Source organism: Oncorhynchus nerka, linkage group LG8 (genome assembly GCF_034236695.1).
Source record: "Oncorhynchus nerka isolate Pitt River linkage group LG8, Oner_Uvic_2.0, whole genome shotgun sequence".
NCBI lineage: Eukaryota > Metazoa > Chordata > Actinopteri > Salmoniformes > Salmonidae > Oncorhynchus > Oncorhynchus nerka.
The window spans coordinates 43120978-43138538 of NC_088403.1; the positions used below are offsets into that span (position 1 = coordinate 43120978).

At 43.6% G+C, this 17561-nt stretch overlaps 1 protein-coding gene and 1 non-coding gene across 2 annotated transcripts; both read right to left on the minus strand.

The window, feature by feature from the left end:
- Positions 1–7015: 7015 nt before the first annotated feature.
- Positions 7016–7097, minus strand: trnal-aag (transfer RNA leucine (anticodon AAG)). Its single transcript has one exon. It is a non-coding gene; the product is annotated as a tRNA-Leu (tRNA).
- A 208-nt stretch (positions 7098–7305) lies between these two features.
- Positions 7306–11291, minus strand: LOC115133753 (transcription cofactor HES-6-like). Its single transcript, XM_029667239.2, has 4 exons — positions 10277–11291; positions 9568–9663; positions 9392–9470; positions 7306–8795 (listed from the first exon to the last, which is right to left on the minus strand). The coding sequence occupies exons 1-4, from the start codon at positions 10346–10348 to the stop codon at positions 8167–8169; spliced, it is 876 nt and encodes a 291-aa protein (XP_029523099.1). The 5' UTR covers positions 10349–11291; the 3' UTR covers positions 7306–8166.
- Between the last annotated feature and the right edge of the window lie 6270 nt (positions 11292–17561).

Here is a 17561-nt window from a genome sequence, read left to right on the forward strand (position 1 = left end):
GTAATTTTCCTGTTCTGCTAAGTATTCAAAATGTAATGAGTACTTTAATTACCTTGATCAAGGACACAACTGCAGGAAGTGGTAGGTCTACATGGGATCAGACACAGTAGCCTCCCAATATCAATAAAATGCTTACTTTTTCATGTAGGCTATAATAATAGCAATGAAAAATGTGTTAAAAGTCATGAAGAAGTCATGGAAAATGTGCGTTAACAGTGATTAATGAACATATAGTACTCTAATGGACCGACTTCGACAAAGACGGCTCCTGCACTTCTTCCATCCCAAGTCAAGCACTGATGGTATGTAATTAATTTCTGGATGTCCATCACAGGGTAGCAGGGTTTCCGGACATTTGACCAGCAACATTTTAATTTACTGGACATTTGTGAAATTTAACGGACCAATAAGCATTGGGTGCCTAACCTGATTAGTGCGTCCACCCACGCTGCTCGGAATTAAATAAATCACATTTAGAATATGGTAATTAATATTAACAGAACATGCAAGTCGTCTTGTTGGCTGAGCAAAAGTAAATGTGGACAGTTAATCTTACATGTTCAAAGTGAATTCTGATGTGCACGTTGATTGAACATGAAAGATTAACTGTCTACATTTACTTTTGCTCAGCCAACAAGACGACTTGCATGTTCTGTTAATATTAATTACCATACAACAAGACGACTAATGAACAGCTAAAATCACTATCCTATGTCAATCTACTATAGTAGAAACATTTAGGTTAGCTATTATATTGGTCAGCTTGTCGAGCAAGAAATAGCCTATTCCAAACAGACAGATCCCAAATTCATACAACCAATAGGCTACATACAAATTAAAACAACTCTAAAACCAATGAGACTGATGCAACAGATCCAAACGTTTTCCTTAAAATGTTGATAATCTATTATTTCTTCTCATTATAAACGCAGAAATACGCATACGGTAGTAGGCTATGCATGAATGTTCGTTCCATAATGCAATAAGCCGGAAAACACAGTTGTCAAAAGGGCACTGCGTGTGGGAGCGGTTTTATATCTGTTAGAAATGTTGAAAGAGAGGAGATCTAATAGGCTACTAGAAGGCAAGGTAAGACACGCCACATAATATGTATCCTGAACAAAAATATAAATGCAACATGTAAAGTGTTGGTCCCATGATAATTCATGAGCTTTAAATAAAAGATCCCAGAAATGTTCCATACGCACAAAAAGCGGATTTCTCTCAAATTTTGTGCACACATTTGTTTACATCCCTGTTTGTGCGAATTTCTCCATTGGCAAGATAATCCATCCACCTGACAGGTGTGGCATATCAATAAGATGATTAAACAGCATGATCAATAAACACGTGCACCTTCTGCTGGGGATAATAAAAGGCAACTCTAAAATGTGCAGTTTTGTCACACAACAAAATGCCACAGATATCTCAAGTTTTGAGGGAGCAAGAAATTGGCATGCTGACTGCAGGAATGTCCACCAGAGCTGTTTCCAGATCATTTAATGTCCATTGCTCTACCATTAGCCGCCTCCAACATCGTTTTAGAGAATTTGTCAGTAAGTCCAACCGGCCTCACAACCGCAGACCACATGTAACCACGCCAGCACAGGACCTCCACATCTGGCTTCTTCACCTGCAGGATCGTCTGAGACCAGCCATCTGGACAGCTGATGAAACTGAGAAGTATTTATGTCCGTAATAAAGCCATTTTGTAGGGAAAAACTCATTTTGATTGGCTGGGCCCGGCATCCAGTCATGTGGAATCCATAGATTAGGGCCTAATGAATTTATTTAAATTGACTGATTTCCTTATATGAACTGTAACTCGGTAAAATTGTAGAAATTGTTGCATGTTGCATTCATATTTTTGTTCAGTATATTAAAACTTTCAGGTTTCAAACAATTAAGTATATGTTTTCAAAATGCATACTGCTCATTGCAAAGTGGTGTGTGACCCGGTGATGAAGCCTGCCTTCTGTTGCCGTTAGATGCCATGGATATCTCATACTTCCAACCTCAGTGCATTCAAGACAACTGGGAAAATAACGAACTCCGACTGCGAACAATCTTTTGAACAGTCATCTAACTTGGAATTCCAACTCGGGAAGCTCCGACTTTCCGACCTGAAGATCCCTGACATCAGGATTTGACCTCGTATTTTTCAGGGGGTTCCCAGTTGTCTTGGTAGCATCACAAGATGCTGCAGGAGCAGCTATTGCACTGTCTGACAGATTTTTCCCTCAAAGGCTCTGTATCTGTATGCTGTACACATGTGATAAATAAGAATATGCATAACAAATATACTGTATACATGCAGCAATTTAATTCTGATAAATTATGCAAATTACCCTATAGACCAATAAGCATGACGAGTCAAATGTATTTACATTTACTGGTAATTCCATTAATGAATAGGCTAAAAATAATTATTTCATAATGGGATTTTTCTTCTTCTTCCGGAGAACTGGCCGATGCCAATATGATTTATCGTCCTTTCTGTTATTTTTGGGGGGACAAAGCCGGCTATTACCGGCTAATAGAAACCCTGGTCCATCATCCATTTCTTATGTTATGAATTGCAATGTGTACATTATGTTAGGAAGTTTGAAAACATACTATGTGTTACAAATTTGCTAAACGTATCATACGTTACAAATTCCAATTTGTTGGTGCTAATCTTAGCAAGGTGGCTAGTTGGATAATGCTAACATTAGCTAGCTGGCTAACATTAGCTAGGCTAGGGGTTAGGGTCAGGGAAGGCTTAGCTAAATTGGGTTAGGGGAAGGGTTAGCTAACATGCTAAGTAATTGCAAAGTACTTCAAAACATGTAAATATTTGAAAAGTTGCTAATTAGCTAAAATTGCATGTGATGAGATTCGAACACACAACCATCCACCCATCCATCCTGACCAACTACCCTCCATTTGTTTTTTCCTTAAGTAACCTTCTGTCTTATGTACAGTTGAAGTCGGAAGTTTACATACACTTAGGTTGGAGTCATTAAACCTTGTTTTTCAACCACTCCACAAATGACTTGATAACAAACTATAGTTTTGGCAAGTCAGTTAGGACATCTACTTTGTGCATGACACAAGTAATTTCCCCAACAATTATTTACATACGGATTATTTCACTTATAATTCAATGTATCACCATTCCAGTGTGTCAGAAGTTTACATATACTAAGTTGACTGTGCCTTTAAACAGCTTGGAAAATTCCAGAAAATGATGTCATGGCTTTAGAAGCTTCTGATAGGCTAATTGACATCAGTTGAGTCAATTGGAGGTGTACCTGTGGATGTATTTCAAGGCCTACCATCAAACTCAGTGCCTCTTTACTTGACGTCATGGGAAAATCAAAAGAAATCAGCCAAGACCTCCGAAAAAAATTGTAGACCTCCACAAGTCTGGTTCATCCTTGGGAGCAATTTCCAAATGCCTGAAGACGTCTGTACAAGCGATAGTAGGCAAGTATAAACACCATGGGACCACGCAGCCGTCATACCGCTCAGGAAGGAAACTCAATCTGTCTCCAAGAGATGAATGTTCTTTGGTGCGAAAAGTCCAAATCAATCCCAGAAGCCGAAGAACACCACCCCAACCGTGAAGCACGGGGTGGCAGCATCATGTTGTGGGGGTGCTTTGCTGCAGTAGGGACTGGTGCACTTCACAAAATAGATGGCATCATGAGGTAAGAAAATTATGTGGATATATATTGAAGCAACATGTCAGGAAGTTAAAGCTTGGTCGCAAATGGACAATGACCCCAAGCATACTTCCAAAAGAAGCTTTTGGAGGGCTACCCAAAACGTTTGGCCCAAGTTAAACTATTTAATGGCAATGCTACCAAGTACTAATTGAGTGTATGTAAACTTCTGACCCACTGGGAGTGTGATGAAAGAAGTAAAAGCTGAAATAAATCATTCTCTCTGCTATTATTCTGACATTTCACATTCTTAAAATAAAGTGGTGATCCTAACTGACCTAAGACAGTGAATTTTTACTAGGATTAAATTTCAGAAATTGTGAAAAACTGAGTTTAAATGTAGTTGGCTAAGGTGTATGTAAACCTCCGACTTCAACTGTACCTCTCAGTCAAATCAAATCAAGTTTAATTTGTTACATGTGCCGAATACAACAGGTCTAGACTTTACCGGGAAATGCTTACTTGCTCACAAGCCCTTTCCCAAAAATGAGTTAAACAGTAAAATATATTTCAAATGAATAGGGGTAAAAGTGACTAGGCAATCAGGATAGATAAGAGTAGCAGCAGCATATTTGAAGAGTGTTAAAGTGTGTCTATGTGTGAGTGTGTGTCATCAATATGTGTTTGCAATATGTGTTTTCTGGTTATCCATTAAAACAAAGTTATACTGTAGTTTAACTTGGGTCAATAGTTTCGGGTATGCTGTGTGTGTGTGTGTGTGTGTGTGTGTGTGTGTGTGTGTGTGTGTGTGTGTGTGTGTGTGTGTGTTGGATAGTGGAGGCTGGTGGGAGGAGCTATAGCCTCCACTGGTGTTAGAGTGTCAGTGTGGTATGTGTAGAATTTTTGGGTAGAGTCCAGTGAGTGTGCATAGAGCCAGTGCAAGAACTGTGCATTCGGAAAGTATTCAGGCCCCTTGACATTTCCACGCTACAGCCTTCTCCTAAAATAATCAATTTACACACAATACTCCATAATGTCTAAGCTAAAACAGGTTTTTAGAAGTGTTTTCAAATTTATATTAAAAAAAAACTTTAATATCACATTTACGTAAGTATTCCGACCATTTACTCAGGACTTTGTTGAAGCACTTTTGGCACCGTTTACAGCCTCGAGTCTTCTTGGGTATGACGCTACAAGCATGGCACACCTGTATTTAGTGAGTTTCTCCCATTCTTCTCTGCAGATCCTCTCAAGCTCTGTCAGATTGGATGGGGAGTGGCGCAGCACAGCTATTTTCAGGTCTCTCCAGAGATGTTCGGTCGGGTTCAACTCTGGGCTCTGGCTGGTCCACTCAAGGACATTCAGAGTCTTGTCCCGAAGCCACTCCTGTGTTGTCTTGGCTGTGTGCTTAGAGTCATTGTCCTGTTGGAAGGTGAACTTTCGCCCCAGTCTGAGGTCCTGAGCACTCTGGAGCACATTTTCATCATGGATATCTCTGTACTTTACTCCGTTCATCTTTGCCTCGATCCTGACTAGTCTCCCAGTTCCTGTCGCTGAAAAACATCCTCACAGCATGATTCTGCACCGTAGGGATGGTGCCAGGTTTCCTCCAGATGTGACGCTTGGCATTCAGGCCAAGGAGTTCAAACTTGGTTTCATCAGACCAGAGACTTCTCCCCTTCCTCCTCCATTAACGTGCCACCCATATCCTGTGACCTACACAGAGTAGCTGGCTGGACCAGTCATTTGGTCAAAGTGGTTTGAGGTTTACTTTTTTTTTTAACAATTCGTGGTTCAGGCTACTTTATGGAAATTCCATGTTTCATGGATGGATTTTCTTGGTTTTAAGATTAAACACATTTTGGTACTAATTATGTTTGAATTGTTACAAAAATGTCTTACACTGTTAGAGCCTACTGTTATAAAATGATGTGACCCACAGTTGCAAGGTGATTTATTATTATCATCTTATTAATAATGCCTTCACGAGTGTGTGTGTGTGTGTGCCTGCAATCATGCCTGTAGCCTACATGTGTACATGTTTGTGTCTAGGCTACATGTCTGAAAGTTGAAAATGGACCTCAAAATATGTATCACATTACTGAGTGAGGCATGGGCCTCCCTAGCCTAGCTAGACAGCAACATTTCCCATGTGTTGCTCATTCAAATGTCACATACCTATCTTCACCCCACGCACCTCCCACTGGACACAGACGTCAATTCAACGTCTATTCCACGTTGGTTCAACGTAATTTCATTGAAATGATGTCGAAACAACGTTGATTCAACCAGTGTGTGCCCAGTGGTCTCCCTCCTCCCTCTACATCTGTATCTGATTCCACTGCTCTTTCTCTCGTACAGTCTCTTTCTCTTTCTCTCTCTCTCTCTCTCTCTCTCTCTCTCACCCTCACCTTAATACATTCTCTCTCTCTCTCTCACCCTCACCTTAATACATTCTCTCTCTCAAACACGTACAAACTTCCCCTGCTCTCTCTATACCCTCTCTTCTTACACACTTCTTATATACAGTCTATCTCTCGCTATCTCTCTCTCTCTGATCTCTCTTTGTCTCACACAGATGTGCCAAAGGCCACAGACCCCCCTCTCTCTATACCCTCTATTCTTACACATAGTCTTTTTCTCTCACTCTGGTCTCTCTCTATCTTTGGTCTCTGGTCTCTCTGTCTGTTATTTCAAGAATGATGGAGCCTATGGAAAAAAGCATTGAGTCTGCTGTACACTCCGTTCTTATAGATATCGTTGTATCCCTTGAATTCCATATGTTCAACCACTCAGACAGTGTTTCAGGCTCTCACTCTGTCTCTATCTCTCTCGCTTTCAATTCAATTCAAAGGGCTTTATTATTGGCATGGGAAAGAAATGTTTACATTGCCAAAGCAAGTGAAATGGATAAACAAAAGTGAAACAAACAATAAAAAGTGAACAGTAAATATTACTCTCTCTATCTGTGGGGTGAAAAGAGTAATATATAGGCCTAATGATTCACATAAGCCTGCTCTTAATTAGGGGGAAATGTAAACCAAGAGTTTAGCAGAACATTTTGTGAATTTTGATGTGTGGAAATGTCATTGAAGTGAACGCAGACAAGCCAGAAGTACTCGAAAAAGGCCATTAGTAACGCAACAGTGCGACCTAGTGGTTAATACATTTAGTCTTCCTCGGACATCATGTTTAATTTGAGTCACTCCATGCAACTCTTTCTACTATGGATAGATCTATGCATTACAGCATATCTACTTGGAAATTTATCTCTCTGTTTGGAGTGGTTTACGCTGCAATAATCACTGTTTATTTACAGATTTGGAGATAACCTTTTGACGTCACTAAAGTTCCGTCAAAATTTTTCCTGACAGCGGTGGGATTCGAACCCACGCCCCCGAAGAGACTGGAGCCTTAATCCAGCGCCTTAGACCGCTCGGCCACGCTATCTTACGTCAACAACCGCACGAGAACGAATGGTATCCTACATAAATATTATTATATTTATCTTCACATGCACTCGAAATATAATTCTATTTGTATGATTTTGATATTCATACAAAATAAATGATATTGTCAATTCAGTTGCATTCATTTATTAAATTCTGAAACCATAAACTCCAAATGTTAACCAACTTCACACTTTATTTTGCCTGCTTGAATATGAGACAGGTATAAAAAGATTCACATTTAGGCTACAGTTGTAATACATTTTTTATTTAATTTCGAGACCATACAACACTTCAACTGTCAGCCAATTAACACTTTATTGAGCTGCTTCAATATGAAACAGCCTAGCAACTTCTTGTAATATACAAGGATGAGTTGTTGAGTTTTCATTTCCAAATTTAGCTAGACCTGAATCAATTAATCAATACCAAATCAGTTGTATCAGTTAATGAATTAATCAATCAATTAAAGATGAGTGACAAAATATTCAACAAAAACATTGTGATTCACTTCCAAAACACAAAATATGAACTATTTGAAAAGAGAAGTTTACAACATAGGAAGACAAAAAAACAAGAAAACTGTACAAACTTGAAGTAGCTATAATGCTTACTCTTCCCCAATCTCAAACAAATATTTGTATGTCTAAAATGGATAAATGACCAAAATTCAAATTAGACCTATCATGTTGCCATGTGGCTATAGAACTGCTGGCATTGTTTTACTATAGCAGAGCACCAGAGCCATGTTCCTAGGGGGCTGGCCCAGTTGCACCACAACACATTGGTTTTAACTTTACATAAGTGAAACTGCAGATACACCTGGATCTGCATTTTCTGAATCCTCAACTAGATCCAGGAAAAACAGAATTGAGCGATCCCATGAGATGGGATTCATAAAACATAAAAGGGCCCTGAGTTTTTCCTTGCCACAGCGTTATGGGAAAACTCCAGGGCCTAGTCGGCCTACTGCCTGGGCATTTTCGTTGTCAGGTCACGGGGTCAGGAAAAAAATCAGGGTACCTAACTTGATGGAAGGTGTGTGTGTGTTTGTCTGTTCCCTGAGGTCTTCACCAAGGCCTCCACATGGAGGGGTCTCCCCCGGGGGGTGAGAAAGGGGACAGGGGGGTGGGGTGAAACACCCCAGGCTGGGGCAGATTGGGGGAGCAAGGAGGGGAGGAGGAGACGGACTTCTGCTGATCCCTCACATCTCTACCAGAATGTACCTGGCTGCAAAGGGCGTGGAGTGGTGAGCTTCCTATTGGTGGGGGTGATGGCTGCAAGGGGGGCGTGGCATGATGCATCTGTAAACAGCAAGGCTGGAGTGACTGCGCTCCACCTCCAGATGACAGAGAAATCAGAGACTGGGGAGGGGAGACAGGCCCAGATCCAGACATGGGACTACCACCATTACTACTACCACCACCAACGCAACCACTGTTACTATTACTCATACCAATAGCCCTAGTCGGAGTCCCATTGATACCATTGGTCCCATTGCCACCAGTGTTCCCAGCCCCAGTCTCAGAGCTGATGTGGGGCAAAGACTTGAGCAGGTGGTTGAGGAGCCGGGCCCCCAGTGGCTTGTCCATGCCTGGGCAGCTCTTGAGCAGGTTGTGGACCTCATGCATACAATGAATGTATCCACTGCTGTAGCGCTGCCGGGACTCAAACCCTATACTGGGACCAGAAGGGGAACCTAGAGAGAGATACGAACACAAGGGGGAAGTGGTGAGGGTTGAACACCAACTCACAGGTTTAGTAGGCCTACAATGTATATTAGTATAATATATAATATATATAATATAGTAGGGTATGCAGTATATGGATGGTATTATGGACTAATGAATATGCAGTGAGCTTTGTGAGCAAGTTTATATCGGTCAATAGAATATATTACTTTATATAACTTGAAATAAAACAAATCAGCTGATATCAACTCGTGAAATGTGTGATCAGGGTAGCGAAGGAGTTTCTATCCCAATTCCCTGGCTTGTTTTTAATCCCAATTATTGTTGTCAATCATTTGACTGATTTGACCCAATAGGAGCTCATTGATATGTAGAGTGAAGGACCCCTATTGGGCGGCATTATTCAGTGATTGACAACGCATGATAATCCTGCACATCATGGGAGGTTCCAAGGCTTCCATCACTGTAAGAATTCTAAACAGGTTATGTATGTTCTGTTCGAATTTAGAACAATGTTTTAAGAACGAAAACAGCCAAGTGGACTACTGTCCCCCGAAGTGACGGTGTGTGTGTGTGTGTGTGTGTGTGTGTGTTAGGCACTTACCTGAACCGTGACCCTTCTGCAGACCCTCCATATGTTGCACAGTAACCTCCAGTACATCAGCCTTCTCCAGTTTAGATTGCTGTGTAAAAGAGGAGTGATTCAGAAGGAGATGGGAGGAAGAATGTCATTTGCAATTGTACTTTCAAAATATTCTCATCGTGTGTGTGTGTACTCACATCCAGGTTGTATGCATCCACCATGATTCCTTTCAGTTGTTCCAGACTGCAGTTGATGCGCTCCCGCCTCTTTTTCTCAATTAGAGGCTTCCGCAACTATCAATCAAATCAACAGGGCAATTAATGTATCTGTCTACATATTAACCCCATTGACGCCTTGGCGATTGTTTAAACCTTTACAGTGACCATTTACGATATTTCAAAGTAAAGGCATAAAGAAATAGAAAATCCCCCATGTTTATCAATGTTGATCTAAACTAATCAATCAGTTTTGCTGTGGTTTGAAAGGATTTGAATGGATGCAATCAGAAATTGTTGTTACATTTCAGTGGTTTCAATGTAATATTTGGGGAAATGTGATTTTGATACTCAGATCAAGTCTGCAATAGACACTTTGGAATAAGAACACCCTAGCCAAGCCCTCTTTGGCCACCCACCCCCCACCTGCGGATGCAATGTCTGCAAACTCAACCAACTCTCTGCACATTGCATCAATGCATGCATCTTATTATCTGTGGTAGTACAGTATGCATGCCTTTATTTTCATGATGCATGAATGCAATTAAGGGTTTTAACTGCAAAATGGTTTTACGAAGCACAATTCCTGCACAACCCTTTACTTGATGTATTACCCAGTTCCTTAAATGACGCCCAAATGCATCATATCGAAACCTTTTCATATAGGCCAATTTGATTGCAGCAAGCTTACCTTTCGTTCTTCTTTAGCGCTAAAATTCCTCTCGCGCCTATTTCCCCGGTGTCCCATGTTGAAGGCCGTCATCCTCGAGCTGCAAGGCGCACGCACCAAACCACCTGACGAACTGAGAGCTCCACAGTCCGTGTCCTTGTGGGCCCCTCTCTTCTGCAGCTATAGTCCCCCACAGAACTCAGTTTACACTGTTTTAGTATTTTATGAACGAATAGTTCAACAGAGAGGGAGAAAGGAGCACTGGAGAAGGGGTACATACATGTATATATGCATTTTACGCACCACAGCCTCGCGCCCCCAACACCTCCACCCACCAACATTACCATGACAATGTGTGGGTGCTCTCTCTCCCGAACTTTCCCACAGCCCTGCCGTGGGCACGTTTCATGGCACAGGGTCCGATTCTCCCCGCTGTTGTCAAGCGGGAGAATAGGGAGGGTGGGGGAGGGGTGCGTTCGGGTGAAGGGGGTGGGGACGCGTACGGGTTTCGACACGTAGAGCACGGATGGAAAAGGGAGTTCTGAAAGGTGATGGGCAAATAATTTCATCGCTACGTAGAATGTTATGATTGATGATATCGTCTCGGAATTAGGAAGCGATTTTGCGGGTAAGTAACCTGGTCCAGTGCTAAAATTGCCGAACTAAAGGTAATTGACATGATGATAATTCCGTTACAGTTGCCAATGATAACACATCATTACCCTCCATAAAGTGTCACTATAATTTGCTACTTAGTTCATCTATGCCTGTAATCCATGTATTGATAAGAAAACGGCAATCCTCTGTTAAGAAAATGTATTGATTTAGACATAAACAACATGTAATCGAAGAAACTGCACAAATAACTTTATATAGCCTTCAGACATTTCAGCACTCAAACACAAAAGAAAGTCTGACGGGATGAAAAAAAGTCGCACAACAATAGCAGCTAGAGAGATCTCCCCACAACACTTCTTTTCAATATCGCTATAGGAGAATCCTCAACCTATTATCCCTGTCCCTTCTCCCTGCCACCTTTCTTTTCCCTGCCCCCTTTCCTGAGCTTCTTTACCAACCCCTCCCCCTCTTATTATTGTGTGCCTCCCCCCTGGACACACTCCAGTGGTTAAGGTCTCCCTCTTTCTTTTCTACCCTATAGTCCGGCTGTAATGCCCCCAATTAACAGAAGAATGGTCTGTGTGCTAAAGCCTTAATGGCTATCTTATTAAGTCCTTCAATCCGACCCCCCTGCGGGAGGGAATGGTGTTAAGTTATTAAGGCCTATAGACTATAGCCTGGTCTGCGACAGTCACGGACTTTGTTCTGAAATTGGTCATCTCTACAAATCGACTATAAAGCATATTTACAAGGCTTACCTATAGGCCTGCTTCCAAGTATAAATCAGCCTAAGGTAGTTTGTTTGATAACCTACGAGGCTTAGAGGTTGCTGTAATAGATATGGCCTAAATAAACAGTTGTGGGAGTCAACCCCACTGTGTTCGGGGTATCCCCCTTGGGGTGGTTGTTTGGTTGTTTGCACTTTGCAGACTGTGGTAGTGACTTCGTGACCTTTTCTCATCTACAGAGAGATACGACTGGAGCAACACGGTTCAATAGAGGTCAGATACTTCACACAGATATCTATCTATTGAGGTGCTAATACGAACACACGTGCAGGCGCACACACAAGCGTGATTTGCACACACACGCACACACACACACACACACACGCAACTTCTTTCAAACTGCACGCAGAGACAAATGGTATCGACAAGTTCATCTGACTCTGAGGGGTTTGTCCCTTTAACCACTCTCCTGTATTCTCACACACACACACACTGTCACACAGACCAAGGAGCAGTTTGTCATCAACATACTGGAGAGGCCTGCAGGCAGACCAGAACACATACTGATAACCTTAGTTATAAAAGGGAAATAATGTAATGTTAATGTAAATAAACACGCACACACACACACACACAACCCACTCAACACACTAAAACATAGCCAAAATAATCAAACAAGGTGTATCTCAGGGGTGTTGGGTATGGCAGGACCAAAAATGTTAAGTATGCAAAAAAATACGTTGGAATCACTTTAGTCAATCTCGATTAAAATGCAATGTGGAGCACTGTTTGGAGACCAGCTGCCAGCCTGCAGCCTTTTCTCTCACTTTTAGAAAGCAATTAATCCATTTCAACCCCACTTCATAACACAACAAAATGTGGAAAAAGTCAATGGGTGTGAATACTCTCTGAAGGCACTGTATATACTCCATGGCCATAGGTATGTGGATGCTGCTCGTCGAACATCTCATTCCACAATCATGGGCATTAATATGGAGTTGCCCCCCCCATTGCTGCCATAACAGCCTCCACCCTTCTGGGAAGGCTTTCCACTAGATGTTGGAACATTGCTGCAGGGACTGGCTTCCATTCAGCTGCAAGAGCATTAGTGAGGTCGGGCACTGATGTTGTGCGATTTGGCCTGGCACGCAGTTGTTCCAATTCATCCCAAAGGTGTTCGATGGGGTTGAGGTCAGGGCTCTGTGCAGGCCAGTCAAGTTCTTCCACACCGATCTCAAAAAACCATTTCTGTATAGACTTGACTTTGTGCACGGGGGCATTGTCATGCTGAAAGAGGAAAGGGCCTTCCCCAAACTGTTGCCACAAAGTAAGAAGCACAGAGTCATCTAAAATTTAATTTTATGCTGTAGCGTAAAATATTTCCCTTCACCGGAACTAAGGGGCCTAGACCGAACCATGAAAAACAGCCCCAGACCCTTATTTCTCCTCCAACTTTACAGCTGGCACTATGGGCAAGTAGCGTTCTCTTGGCATCCACCAAACCTAGATTAGTCCGTTGGACTGCCAGATCATGATTCATCACTCCAGAGAACGCGTTTCAACTGCTCCAGAGTCCAATGGCGGCGAGTTTTACACAACTCCAGCTGACGCTTGGCATTGCGCATGGTGATCTCCGGCTTGTGTGTGGCTGTTTGGCCATGGAAACCAGTTCTTGCGCTGACGTTGCTTCCATAGGCAGTTTGGAAGTCAGTAGTGAGTGTTGCAACCGAGGACAGACCATCTCTACGAGCTAAACGCTTCAGCACTCGGCGGCCCCATTCTGTGAGCTTGTGTGGCCTACCACTTCGCGGCTGAGCCGTTGTTGCCCCTAGACTTTTCCACTTCACAATACCAACACGTACAGTCAACTGGGGCAGCTTTAGCAGGACAGAATTGTTCAAACTGACTTGTTGGAAAGGTGACATCCTATGACAGTGCCACGTTGAAAGTCACTGAGCTCTTCAGTATGAGCCATTCTACTGCCAATGTTCGTCTATGGATACTGCATGATGGTGTGCTTCATTTAATCACCTGTCAGCAACGGGTGTGACTGAATTAGCCAAATCCACTAATTTGAAGGAGTGTCCACATAATTTTGGCCATGGAGTGTATTTTGTTTCTTTAAAAAAATAACCATTGAAACAGCCTGATTTTGGGGGTGCATGACGCCCCTGGATACAATGCTTCAATATTCTCCAAATGTTTCCCTTCCCTGGCGAATAATGTAGACGGACAAATGAAATAATTACGCACACATTATGAGGAACATCTCTGAATGCAGCAGCGCAATCAGATAAAAATTGACTAGCCGAAATACATAGGTTTGACAAGGTGAAGTGTAGATTAAAAAGGCACATGTATATTTTCCTTTTGTTGGCAAAAACTGGATGAATCAACGTTGTTTCCACTTCATTATTATTATTTTTTTAAATCTATGTGATGATGTTGAATCAACGTGGAAAATTGATCGGATTTGAAATAAGTCATCAATGTAAGGGAATTTAGTATTTTTTGATTTTTTGACCTAAATCCAATGACAGGGTGACATTTTTCATTGAATTCACATTAGTTGACAACTTAACCATATGTAAATCAATACTAGATGTTGATTAATAAATGATTGTCTATTTCACCAATATTTTCTTCTCACACACACACACACACTGTCACACAGACCAAGGAGCAGTTTGTCATCAACATACTGGTAGTGTGTAGTTCCAGTAGTTAGCTACACCGCTACGTGGCAAAAACATAATTAACTACTGAAAACACTGCCAAGATTTAAGTTGAGCTCAATTACCACCAAGCTACAGCAAAATGTAGTTAAATTGCTAGTTGAACTACATGTAATTTAACTACATGTAATTCACTACACCACAACACTGGTACTGATATTTTATTCTCATAAATGTAATGGTGCAACAATGGCACCTGAGAGGAAGATGTGAGTTGGGAACATGCAACGCTTCCTTATGTAGCAGTAAAATAATTCAGGCTACTCAAAATCATTCAAGCTTCAGTTACTGTAGATATATTGCTGCATTGCCTTTGCATATGGTCAGTGTTAAGTTTTCTTCAGGCAGGGGATGTGAGAAAAAAAACACTTCAAAACTTGATCTAGATTTACAAAACAAACATTCTAAATACATTTCATGACGTTACTGTCACGCCTTGGTCATTGTATTTTGTGTTTTTGTTATATGTTTGGGTAGGCCAGGGTGTGACGTGGGTTTATATGTTGTTTTTCGTATTGGGGTTTGTAGTTTTGGGATCGCGGCTGATTAGGGGTGTTGTATAGGCTTGGCTGCCTGAGGCGATTCTCAATCAGAGTCAGGTGATTCTAGTTGTCTCTGATTGGGAACCGTATTTAGGTAGCCTCAGTTTCGCTTTGTAATTTGTGGGTGATTGTTCCTGTCTCTGTGTAGTGTTCACCAGATAGGCTGTATTCGGTTTCACGTTCCGTTTGTTGTTTTGTATTCACAGGTATTTTCATGTATCGTTCTATTTTTCGTCATTAAAGTAACATGAGTAACCACCACGCTGCATTTCGGTCCGACTCTCTTTCCACAACAGACGAACGCCGTTACAGAATCACCCACCACAAACGGACCGAGTGGCGTGGTTACAGGCAGCGACAGCTTGAACAGCGAAGGGAGGATGTTATGGACAGTAATGGCATGGAGTATACGACGTGGGAAGAAATCGACAGGTGGGCGGCCGACCCAGAGAGAGTGCAGGAGCCCGCCTGGGATTCGCTAGATCAGTGTGAAGAGGGCTATAGGCGAATGGAGTCAAAAAGGAAAACACGGCGGCGCAGAGCGAAAACCGAAAGTAACCCCCAAATATTTATTGGGGGAGGGCTCAGAGGGAGAGTGGCTGAGTCAGGAGTCAGACCTGAGCCTACTCTCCCTGTTAATTGTGAGGAGCAGCAATATAAGGACTTCTGGTCTTGGGAGAGGATATTAGACGGAAAAGGACCCTGGGCGCAGCCGGGAGAATATTGCCGTCCCAAGGAAGAAGCAGAGGCAGCCGGAGATAGGAGCCGACGATACGAGGGAACACGGTTGGCAAGGAAGCCCGTAAAGCAACCCCAAAAAATTATTGGGGGGGGGCTAGAAGGGAGTATGGCTATGCCAGGTTGGAGACCTGCGCAAACTCCCTGTGCTCACCGTTGGGCTAGAGAGACCGGGCAGGCACCGTGTTATGCTATGGAGCGCACGGTGGTTCCAGTGCGGGTGCATAGCCCGGTGCGGTACATACCAGCCCTTCGTATTGGCCGGGCTAGAGTGGGCATCGAGCCAGGTAAGCTTGGGCAGGCTCGGTGCTCAAGAGCTCCAGTGCGCCTGCACGGTCCGGTCTATCCAAAGCCACCTCCACACACCAGTCCTCCGGTAGCAGCTCCCCGCACCAGGCTTCCTGTGCGTGTCCTCGATCCTGTAGCACCAGTTCCAGCACCACGCACCAGGCCTTCAGTGCGCCTCGCCTGTTCAACACAGCCAGAGCCTTCCTTCCCTCCTGCACTGCCGGAGCCTCCTGCCTGTTCGGAGCAGCCTGAGCTGCCATTCTGCAGAGAGCTGTCAGTCTGCCAAGTGCTGTCAGTCTGCATGAAGCAGCCAGAGCTGTCAGTCTGCAAAGAGCTGCCAGTCTGCAGGGAGCTGTCAGTCTGCAAGGAGCTGTCAGTCTGCATGAAGCAGCCTGAGCTGCCAGTCTGCAGAGAGCTGCCAGTCTGCAGGGTGCTGTCAGCCTGCATGAAGCAGTCAGAGCTGCCAGTCTGCAAAGAGCTGCCAGTCTGCAGGGTGCTGTCAGCCTGCATGGAGCAGTCAGAGCTGTCAGTCTGCATAGAGCAGCTAGATCCGCCAGTCAACCAGATTCTTCCAGATCTGCCAGTCAACCAGAATCTTCCAGATCTGCCAGTCAACCAGTCTCTTCCAGATCTGCCAGACAACCAGTCTCTTCCAGATCTGCCAGACAACCAGTCTCTTCCAGATCTGCCAGACAACCAGTCTCTTCCAGATCTGCGAGTCAACCAGTCTCTTCCAGATCTGCCAGTCAACCAGTCTCTTCCAGATCTGCCAGTCAACCATAATCTTCCAGATCTGCTAGTCAACCTGAATCTTCCAGTTCCGCCAGCCAGCCAGGATTTACCGGAGCCTACTACCTGCCTGAGCTTCTTCTCAGTACTGGGCTTCTTCTCAGTACTGGGCTTCCTCTCAGTACTGGGCTTCCTCTCATTACTGGGCTTCCTCTCATTACTGGGCTTCCCCTCAGTCCCGGGCTGCCCCTCAGTCCCGGGCTGCCCCTCAGTCCCGGGCTGCTTCTGTCCCGAGCTGCCCCTCTATCCCGAGCTGCCCCTCTGTCCCGAGCTGCCCCTCTGTCCCGAGCTGCCCCTCAGTCCCGAGCTGCCCCTCGGTCCGGTGGGGATCTGGGTGAGGACTATTAGGCCATGGTCGGCGGAGAGGGTGGATTATCCCAAGACGCGAAGGGGAGGAACAAGGACATTAATGGAGTGGGGTCCACGTCCCGAGCCGGAGCCGCCACCATGGACAGACGCCCACCCGGACCCTCCCTATGGTTTGAGGTGCGTCTGGGAGTCCGCACCTTAGGGGGGGGGGGGGTTCTGTCACGCCTTGGTCATTGTATTTTGTGTTTTTGTTATATGTTTGGGTAGGCCAGGGTGTGACATGGGTTTATATGTTGTTTTTCGTATTGGGGTTTGTAGTTTTGGGATCGCGGCTGATTAGGGGTGTTGTATAGGCTTGGCTGCCTGAGGCGATTCTCAATCAGAGTCAGGTGATTCTAGTTGTCTCTGATTGGGAACCGTATTTAGGTAGCCTCAGTTTCGCTTTGTAATTTGTGAGTGATTGTTCCTGTCTCTGTGTAGTGTTCACCAGATAGGCTGTATTAGGTTTCACGTTCCGTTTGTTGTTTTGTATTCACAGTTATTTTCATGTATCGTTCTA